This window comes from Pistacia vera, unplaced genomic scaffold (genome assembly GCF_008641045.1).
Source record: "Pistacia vera cultivar Batoury unplaced genomic scaffold, PisVer_v2 Contig872, whole genome shotgun sequence".
In the NCBI taxonomy this organism is placed as follows: domain Eukaryota; kingdom Viridiplantae; phylum Streptophyta; class Magnoliopsida; order Sapindales; family Anacardiaceae; genus Pistacia; species Pistacia vera.
The window spans coordinates 270,221-281,696 of NW_022196748.1; the positions used below are offsets into that span (position 1 = coordinate 270,221).

Here is an 11,476-nt window from a genome sequence, read left to right on the forward strand (position 1 = left end):
AATTTTGGTAGTTTTACAAGCATATTTTCCTTGCTTTCCACCATCACACCTAGACACCCTCACCCTTGATGCACTTAAACGACAGTCATGTCAAATCTCAGTTGTCTGTAATTGAATTCTGTGAATATCAGAGAGGCAACACCCTTGTCATTTAAGCAAACCAGTTTCTTTAGGCTGCCTGAAAGATGGTGCTCAAGAATTATTTCATTATCGTCAACTCATGAAGGCAACCAATAAAAGCAGTCACCTACCACTGTAAGGAATATCGTAGTACATTTGAATGGAATCACCAGCTCAAGCATCTTCAGCGTCAAGAGTTGAACGAGAACTTGAGTCATTTCCAGACTTGGGTCCAGTAAGTCTCGACAAAACTTTGGCTGGTAGACTAGTGGCCAATTCCTGACCGGGCTCTATCTCATCTAAATCTGTTATAGCAGTAGAAAAAGCTTCTTGACTGTTTGCAGAAAGAACATTTTCTTCATGCAAGCTACTTGATGGAGTAGAACACTTAGTTTGTCCCTTCATTGACTCAGCATTACTGGCATTATTAGATGCCAAATTAATATCAGCTTCCTTGAGAAGAATGCAGTAAGCAGACCATCAAAGTCCAAAGAGAAAAAATAAAGATAGCTCTTACTTCCTTAACCGGTTTAACTGAGCCTCTTTTACCTCCAATAAGGCCTGAAGTTGTGACAGCTTAACATTAAGTTGTTTGATGTCCTTTTTGAGACGGTTTACAGTGTTCTTCTCTGAACTGATCTTCAAGAGGGCAGGAAGACTTAATTTAGTTAAGTAAAATTCTTCCATATCCAATCAGAAAACATATCAATTTACCGTCAAGAGGTGAAAATAGCTACATGATCATAATGTGTTACAATTTGTTCGAATAAGTAAAAAAATTATCCTCTGGCTTCGGATAGAAAAGATGGACAAATTTGGGACACATGGATTAGTTAAAAAAAAAAAAAAATATTCCAATAGTGAGGCAATTTGGGACACAAGACCCCTTCTTTTACACAAACTTCATTCAGAGTACTTATATGTAACGAACCTCAATAGTGTGAGGCTATTTGGGAAAATAACATTTTCTATGAATGAGGATTTAAGATTGTAGAACAACTAAACTCAACCAACCAATAGACATCATGAAGATGGAGTCACAATAAAATATCAAAACTTCACAGTATTTCAGCCGATACTCATGTCAAAAGGATATGAGTTCCGTTGAAGATCTCCCTAAAAAATTCCTCATAGAGAGTCGCAAGGCTTCAACCCATTCCTTTGAGAAATATATGCGAAACTGAGGATCCAAGCTTGGATTTTTTAAATAAGGAATGGCTGCATGGCACATCCATGATCACCAATGAATGATAAATTACTGCTTGAAAACTCAATTTCAAGAATAAGAGACAAACCCACCAATCCATGGAGCCCAATCTTGGCCCCTCTGCAGCAAATCATTTCCATTAATTCCAAAGAACTCTACAACTTTGTCTTTTCTTCCTGATTGTAAGGCATGAACAATATAGTAGCGTAGAATAGAGATCTCAAGTTTTAATAGAGTAAGCAGTAAGTACTGTCTCCGATGATGACGAAAAGCACTTCTTGAAAAAACACAGTAAACTAACTAATTTTTCTGCTTGAAACTTAAGAATATATACCAAGAAGATTAACTCCAATATCTTATCCACTTGAAACCCTTTGCCTATATCTGTGCTTAACTCAGCCTCAAGAGCTTGCAAAGTATTTGTAAACCCTCTAAAAACAAGAAACTCTCTCACCAGCTCCTCAGCATATAGCATGTTCTCCATCTTATCATGCTAGAACTGTAATCATAAACATAACTTCAAGTGCATAAACTACACATTCATAGTCCACTATAAATATCTCTTGGAAAAAAACACACCATACAGATACAGTTTTGTCTGGAACTTTCCTCTTGCTACTTATTTCTCTTTTCACCAGCACTTATCTCATGTTTTACAGGCTATCAACGGTAATTTTATACAGGAGATACATATATGCCCATAAGTTCAATTACGAAATGAATTACTCACAGGACCCTAATAATGCATTTCTTTCTGCAAGTACTTAATAAATTCTAGCCAAAGCATAATAACATAAATGATAATAGATAGCATATAGAATGCCTATTTACAAATGGATGATACTCTAAGACTAGTGCTAGAAATACTGAGAGGATGCACCAATTGTAACATCAAGTTGAACAGGGGCGTGATGCGATGTTTATATATAAGTACACTCATTTCGTTTATGTTGTCCAAAATCATAAAGCTAAATTCAACAGATGGTATATGTTTAGCCAACTCTTATGGAATAAGATATGAGATTATTATAATTTACCAAACAGACAATCATAGCTTTAAAAAATCTATCATAGCCATTATAAAAATTGTATTTACCAAACACAGTCCAAAATTTTTACAGAATTTCAGGACCAATTTCTTTCATATGTTCTGTATGTGTTGTTGGCTTGTCTTATCTTGACCTCTCTTGCAACCGTCTATCAGGAACTCTTCCAGATTGTTGGGTACAGTTTCAAAAGTTAGCTGTTCATAATTTGGCGAACAATACCTTCTCTGGAAAAAATTCCTCACCCGTTGGGCTCCCTACATAATGTCGACACTTAGTTTAAGCAATAATAACTTCTCCGCCATTTTTGAGGAATTGCACAAACTTGAGAATCTTAGATCTTCAGAGTAATGCATTATATGGAAAGATACCCTAATGGATCGGGTAAAGTCCACCCAATTTGGTTGTTCTTAGTTAGCAAGCTAACAGATTCCATGGTAATATACCTTTCAAGTAGAGACTTGAGAGTTTTGTCACAGAAAGATATTGGGGCATTATGCAAGCTTGGCCCATGGTTATGTTGCAGGCTTCTGGGGAGGGTGTGGCACTCTTGTGCTTAATCAATCATGGAGACATGCCTACTTCAATATCTTGACTGATATTAAAGATTGGATCTGTGTGAGTGTGGCAGTGGAAGTAAATATTGCCAAACTACAACGAAGGCTTGGTAACTAGACGGTATATATTTCTTCCACTAGTGTCTAAGTTATGTTAACCTTTCTACATAGATTGCTTTGCATTTGAGATCTGTAAAAGGAATTTCTGGAAGCCACTTTTTGCCTTTCCTCCTCTGTCTAATGATTCACAGAGTCCGTTTAATTTTTAATGTGTTGATACGGTTTTTGCATTATTTAAAGTACTTTCAAGTAGATTCTTGTTAAATGTGGAAGCCAGAAAACAGCGTCGTTTAAGTAACTTTAATACGGCGTCGTTCAGGCGTATTAGTTTGGGCAAATGCAGACCACAGGATTCGTTTCAGATTGGACGGCCAGGATCACTCACAGAGTCAACCATATATAAGCGCATGATACAGTCATTCTCGAGAGAGAGAAAACAAAAAGGAGGCTAGGGTTATTCTTTGAGTCGGCTATTGTCTCTGTGTTAGGGTTCAGATTCAATTCCAGATTGTGAGTATCAGTCGAGTGATTAGGGGCTTTAATCATTCAGGTGAGAGTGTTGTTCTCTCGGTATCTACAATAGTGTGAGGACAATTTGGGACACAAGACCCCTTCTTTTACACAACTTCATTCAGAGTACTTATATGTATACGACCCTCAATAGTGTGAGGTGCTATCTGTAACTTCAATAGCCATTTCAATACCTTCAATAAGTGGTTTCCTATACTTCTTGCTTAAAGCTACTACAAAAGAACCCGGACTCAAAATTAATAAATTCAATTTAATATCTTCAGCCCTTCCAATAGACGGCCCCAAATGCAACCTTCTCTTGCTTTTTAAATCTAACATATTCCACAAGTATCATATTTTAAATTCTCTACACATGATAGAATAAACAGCACCCAGTTATTTAATTGCATATTAACATCTGATCTACTCAATAATTTATTCAACTTTTGGTAGTTTGTACAAGCATGGTTTCCTTGCTTTCCACCATCACACCTAGACACCCTCACCCTTGATGCACTTAAACCACAGTCATGTCAAATCTCAGTTGTTGATCTTTGAATTCTGTGAATATCAGAGAGGCAACACCCTTGTCATTTAAGCAAAACAATTTCTTTAGGCTGCCTGAAAGATGGTGCTCAAGAATTATTTCATTATCGTCAACTCATAAAGGCAACCAATAAAAGCAGTCATCTACCACTGTAAGGAATATCGTACTACATTTGAATGGAATCACCAGCTCAAGCATCTTCAGCGTCAAGAGTTGAACGAGAACTTGAGTCATTTCCAGACTTGGGTCCAGTCAGTCTTGACAAAACTTTGGGAGGTAGACTAGTGGCCAATTCCTGACCCGGTTCTATCTCATCTAAATCTGTTATAGCAGTTGAAAAAGCTTCTTGACTGTTTGCAGAAAGAACATTTTCTTCATGCAAGCTACTTGATGGAGTAGAACACTTAGTTTGTCCCGGGCTTGCATCCTTCATTGACTCAGCATTACTGGCATTATTAGACGCCAAATTAATATCAGCTTCCTTGAGAAGAATGCAGTAAGCAGACCATCAAAGTCCAAAGAGAAAAAATAAAGATAGCTCTTACTTCCTTAACCGGTTTAACTGAGCCTCTTTTTCCTCCAATAAGGCCTGAAGTTGTGACAGCTTAACATTAAGTTGTTTGATGTCCTTTTTGAGACGGTTTACAGTGTTCTTCTCTGAACTAATCTTCAAGAGGGCAGGAAGACTTAATTTAGTTAAGGAAAAATTCTTCCAAATCCAATCAGAAAACATATCAATTTATCGTCAAGAGGTGAAAATAGCTACATGATCATAATTGTGTGACAATTTGTCTGAAATAAGTAAAAAAATTATCTTCTGGCTTCGGATAGAAAACGTGGAAAAATTTAGTACCCAAAAAGAAAAAAAAAAAAAAAAACTACAATAGTGTGAGGCTATTTGGGAAAATAACATTTTCTATGAATGAGGATTTAAGATTGTAGAACAACTAAACTCAACCAACCAATAGACATCATGAAGATGGAGTCACAATAAAATATCAAAACTTCACAGTATTTCAGCCGATACTCATGTCAAAAGGATATGAGTTCCGTTGAAGATCTCCCTAAAAAATTCCTCATAGAGAGTCGCAAGGCTTCAACCCATTCCTTTGAGAAATATATGCGAAACTGAGGATCCAAGCTTGGATTTTTTAAATAAGGAATGGCTGCATGGCACATCCATGATCACCAATGAATGATAAATTACTGCTTGAAAACTCAATTTCAAGAATAAGAGACAAACCCACCAATCCATGGAGCCCAATCTTGGCCCCTCTGCAGCAAATCATTTCCATTAATTCCAAAAAACTCTACAACTTTGTCTTTTCTTCCTGATTGTAAGGCATGAACAATATAGTTGCGTCGAATAGAGACCTCAAGTTTTAATAGAGTAAGCAGTAAGTACTGTCTCCGATGATGACGAAAAGCACTTCTTGAAAAAACACAGTAAACTAACCAATTTTTCTGCTTGAAACTTAAGAATATATACCAAGAAGATTAACTCCAATATCTTATCCACTTGAAACCCTTTGCCTATATCTGTGCTTAACTCAGCCTCAAGAGCTTGCAAAGTATTTGTAAACCCTCTAAAAACAAGAAACTCTCTCACCAGCTCCTCAGCATATAGCATGTTCTCCATCTTATCATGCTAGAACTGTAATCATAAACATAACTTCAAGTGCATAAACTACACATTCATAGTCCACTATAAATATCTCTTGGAAAAAAACACACCATACAGATACAGTTTTGTCTGGAACTTTCCTCTTGCTACTTATTTCTCTTTTCACCAGCACTTATCTCATGTTTTACAGGCTATCAACGGTAATTTTATACAGGAGATACATATATGCCCATAAGTTCAATTACGAAATGAATTACTCACAGGACCCTAATAATGCATTTCTTTCTGCAAGTACTTAATAAATTCTAGCCAAAGCATAATAACATAAATGATAATAGATAGCATATAGAATGCCTATTTACAAATGGATGATACTCTAAGACTAGTGCTAGAAATACTGAGAGGATGCACCAATTGTAACATCAAGTTGAACAGGGGCGTGATGCGATGTTTATATATAAGTACACTCATTTCGTTTATGTTGTCCAAAATCATAAAGCTAAATTCAACAGATGGTATATGTTTAGCCAACTCTTATGGAATAAGATATGAGATTATTATAATTTACCAAACATACAATCATAGCTTTAAAAAATCTATCATAGCTAAAAGAGTAAAGTTTACTCTTCACTGAATAATGAAAAATCAGTTTACCAGTAAAGAAAAGTTAAACACTTTTTCTCTCTATTTTTGCTTATTCGCAAACCCTAAGCTAATTTGTCATGGTATCAGAGCCAAGACTCGCGTCAATGGCTAAGGATTCCTCTGCTTCTCACATGCTTAACAGCAATCGAGAAGTGTTGCAAGATTCTACAAATCGATCGACTTTAGCTCTCAATTCGAGTTTGCAAGTTATAAACCCTAAGTTGACACGAAATAATTATCGATTTTGGAGCTCCCAGGTGTTATCTGCTGTCGGCTCTCATGAATTGGAAGACCACCTCTTAGGTAGAGCTCGTTGTCCCTCACCAGTTCTAATTGATGAATCTGAGGTTAGTGAACAACTTAATCCGGCTTATGTTTTGTGGAAAAGAGTTGATAAATGTTTAGTTAGCTGGCTACTAGCATCAATTTCGGAAAGCATGTTCTGTGTTGTTTCAAAATGTAGATTAGCTACTGAAATTTGGTTAGCCTTAGAAAACGAATTTGTAACAGATTCCAAGGCTCGAGCTCTTCATCTTAGAAATTTACTTCAAACTACTCAAAAGTGTAATCTCAGTATTAGTGATTATGTTAAAAAGATGAAAGAGATTTTTGAAAGTTTAGCAGCAAGTGGAATGATTGTATCTGATGAGGACTTGCTTCAATATGTATTAGATGGGTTAGGACCTGAGTATGATGCTGCTGTTATGACTCTCACTTCCAGATTAGAGTCCAAAGTTGATAATGTTACACTTCAAGAGGCATAATTTTTACTTCAGAAATATGAGCTGAGATTAGAAAAATTTAACTCAGTTGATCTCTACAATAGATCTGTTAATGTAGCCTTAGCTAGTCATCCTAATGTACCTGGCATTTCTGGAACAAAAGAGCAGACTGGTTTTAACACAGCTACAAACGTTGAGAATGTTGTACCATCCCTAATGTCTCTGGGAAATCCTCATCCACAGACTTATATCACTCCACCAGTCTTTACATCCTCTCAGCCTCAAAATTTTATGCCTTTTGTTGGTAATGGANCTTTTTCAAAAAAATTAATAAAATAATCAAAATTTTCTAAAAATTAATATAATCCCCAAAATTAATTAAAGAATTTTGTGGTATTATTGACTTTAAATTACAGTATTACACAATCAAAATTAATCACAAAATTCCAAGATCAATGTCAATATCTATATCTCCACTTATATTATTATTATCATGTAAAATGGGTAATACATATTCCTCTTCACTCTCTCCATGCAAAATAGGTAAATTTGGACAAGTTTTAGTGAATCAGGTTAGGTGACCCGGTTTCGACCCCAAATTTTTTTTGGACCTTTGGCCCAAATTAATAAAGTCGTATCGATTTATATCGATATTTTTAAAGATACGAACGGATACGTATCGTATCGTAGGATACATATCAACGTATCGAATGGTTTAGGATACACTCTCTGATACGTATCGTTGGCGACCTGTATCGAATCGTATCGTATGATACGTATCGGGTATCGTAGGATACTAACAACCATGCTCATATGTGTTCAAAAGCGGTTAACTGAACTAGCTAACCACTTTTTTTAACCGAAACTGAACCAGTTAACCGTTTTCTAAACCGAAACGATTTTTTAGTTCGGGAAAACCGATTTTTCGGTTAACCAGCTATCCCTTTTTTTTTATAAAACTTATTTTTTTTAATTTTTTCCTAAATTAAATTATAAATATAAACAATACATATCCAAATAAAAATTAAACGCTCATACATATCTATTGATCATTACTAACAATACATTAAAAATTGATACAAATAAAAGTCCGAAATGAAATTATTTTTTTATTTAATATATAATATTTATTTTTATTTTTATTTAATTAATTAATATATATATATATATATAACTGGTTCAAAAAACCGGTTTCGATTAACCCTTTTTTATTTTTTCCCGAACCAATAACCGAATCAAAAATCCTTTTTTTTGAATTTTTTAAACCTTAATCAAACTGTTTTTTCGATTCAGTTACTGGTTCAATTTTTGCATTTTTTTTTGAACACCCCACATATGAGGGATGAGAGGCTGGCAATTTGCCGATATAGGCAAATCCCAACCTCTAAAACCACCAAAATAATGTCATGCGCGTGTCATATTTGTACAGATTTTCAGCGGCTAACGTTTGCCTAGATCGGTAGATTGTTGGCCGCTCATCTGTCACATGTCGGCGGTGGCGCCAATAGTGTGAAGGGAATTTGCTGGCACCAATTTTGAATAGCAATGATCGATTTAAAATTTTTTTATTTTTTTGAAAATTTTAAAATTTTTCAAACTTTTACATACTTTACAAATTTTGGAATTTTTTATCTAAATAAAAATACATTTTATGTTTATTAATATAAACAACCTTAAAAAATAATATTGTTTTCTTAAATATTAGTATTTAAAACCTAATATGAAATTAATTTACTACTTCAAAACCATAATAAAATCCACTATACTTAAAAATTCAACATTTTACTTAGAGGACATTTTTGTCCACATATTATATATTTGGTTCCATTCCTTCCAAATTTATTCTTACAACTAAACAATGTTACTTACATTTCATTCACATATTCATCATTATCCATATTCATATTTCCATGAGCAATGCTAGTTTTACAAAGACACATATAAAGGGGGTATACAAAGACAATCCCCACCCTTAATATTCATGATTTCTCTCTCTCTCTCTTTTTCTTTTTCTGTTTTTTCTTTGTTTTTTTCTTCTGGATGATGTCACTTTGTAGCCCTCTTTGTATGGGTCTTTATAAGGATAGCATTTTTCTATTTCCATTCCATTGCACTCCATCTCCAGGAACCAAACATCACCACAAAAGAGATGTTTATCGGACTCTTATCTCTGTAAATTAGATGGATTGTCACTGGGGATGATGCTAACATTATTTTTAACAGCTTTTTATTGCTCGCAAATGTTCGGTGTCACGTTATTTATAAAATGCATTTTAGTGTTTGTGAATATTTGGTATTATAAACCCATTTGTTGGTAATTCAGATGATTAGGGTGAAATAGAGATGGTCTGAATAAGCATACAATCTCAAATTCGATTTTCTATCTGAGTATCCATAATTTAAATGAAAGGTTATGACTGTAGGTTGCTACACTAATCTCTCTCAAGAATTAATCACGTGTAAGCTGATCCGACACTTTGATTAAAAAAAATCAGTGTTATATATATATAGTTTTAATTATTATCAAATTACAATATTACCCTAACTAAACACATCTTCCAATGTATAAATGAAATGATATGTTGAAGGTCAAATATTTGACCATATAAGATGGAAAAGACAGATTAGCATATCTAAGTGAGAGAAAAACAGATACATGACGTGCACGTAGAGGATGTAAAATTGTAACATGACCAGAGTTTGCAGACTTTTAGCATTGGAAAAACAAGAACGCGGAAATAGACATTTGATTTTTATTACAGTTTGCAGAAACGTTGTCCATTACATTAGAATTTCGTAACACACCAACTCTCAGAAGAAGGCGAAAACAATGTAACGTAAAACCGTGTGAGAGACGAAGTCAAGCCTCAAACATCACGTCACGCTGTTTGTCCATTTTATTCCAAGTTCTTGCTTCCAGGAAACTCCACACTGAATGCTACTGAAACTGACTACCACAATCCACAAATCACGGTTTGGATTTTTCTGTCTTAACCGGAGAATGAACTTCCGAAGAAAGATGCAAAAACGAGAACTTAATAAAAGTTGCAGGACTCTAAATTGAATCACGGTTTTATGATCAGGATAATCTAGTTGATACTAAGTACTACTTGAACTTACAGGACTAATTAAGGCATTAAGCCCACAAAGCCAATCCTCAAGGGGACACCGTGTTGATCAGCGGAGCTGAACTATCGTTACACAAAAATGAGTGGCATGCAAACAACACAATAACTGTGAAGACAGTCAAATTGAACGCAATTGACGAGATATAAACTTTGCGCTTAAACAGCTGAAACACATCAGGCTTTATGATTTCATGGTATGGCCTCTTNCACTCAACACCGTCGTATGCCGTATGTAACCCGTCATATTTGATGTCATTTGCTCAAATTTTTAGCCACAAGATATTTTCAGCATTTTATGCTAGATTTATGTGGATGTGAACGTCTAAGCATTAAAAATAAACAACCAAATCCTTTGAATTACCCAAATACAACAAAGATAGTCCGTGAAGTTGAAACGTTGGATGCTTCAAGTTCAAGCTGGACCATCTGCAGGCACAACAGTTCCAGTCTGAATCTTAGCCAAAATCTATAAAGAAAGCTAATGAGGTCGAGGCGTCGACGTGTTTGTGTGAAACAAATAAAATAACCTGATCAATTTCATTTAATTACCTGCAAAACTTCATATTCGTTGACCGCCTCCCGAAACGGCTAAACCACAATAATTTAACACGTGTTCCATGGGGAAATTTTAATCTGTAAATTTCAAACAAATCTTAACAACTCATAATTAATCGACTTAATCTTTTGTATTAAAAAGCGACAGGTCAGAATTGTTTTGAACGTCCCCACAATCCTTCAATTTAGTACATTAAATTGCATGACATCTAATATCATTTATTTTAATGGGTTTTTTTTTTGTATTATTGACCCGTATCTTTATTAGGCTTATACGAATTGTTTGATTAATACTTAAGAAATTACTTAATTACTCTTGTGGTTTCAGTCTATTATGATTTTGATCCTACCATTCAAATATTAGGAAATTTCGTCTTAATGGATGTTATTAAAACTTAAATGACAAAAACACCCCTGAAGGTAATGTTGAAATTTTCATAAACCTATTAAATAAATTGCACAATTAAATAATTAAATAAAATTTATTTAAATAACTGAAAGTTTACATAATTTTAACATGTTTATATAATTATTTAACATTGTTATTTTGGGTTATTTTTGTCATTTTACTTTTAATTAATAGATTTTAAAAACTTCAATTAGATTTAGGGAGAGTTTACTAGTATTTGAAAGAGTAAGATCTCTATCTAATAAACGAAGCCCCATGGGAAAAATACAATTAGCTTTATGGAATTAATGTTATTCAAAGTTTTTTCATGATCCATATATACTTTTTAATAATTCAATTATACACA

General features: G+C 34.3%; 1 protein-coding gene across 1 annotated transcript in view; it reads right to left on the reverse strand.

Annotated features, from left to right (window-relative positions):
* LOC116119090 (WD repeat-containing protein 91 homolog) overlaps positions 1 to 5,697 on the reverse strand; it is a 59,197-nt gene extending 53,500 nt beyond the window's left edge. Inside the window, 4 exon segments of the mRNA XM_031405044.1 lie at positions 330 to 538; positions 638 to 778; positions 1,416 to 1,576; positions 5,453 to 5,697. Coding sequence (XP_031260904.1) covers positions 330 to 538; positions 638 to 778; positions 1,416 to 1,576; positions 5,453 to 5,686 — 745 coding nt within the window. The 5' untranslated portion in view covers positions 5,687 to 5,697.
* Between the last annotated feature and the right edge of the window lie 5,779 nt (positions 5,698 to 11,476).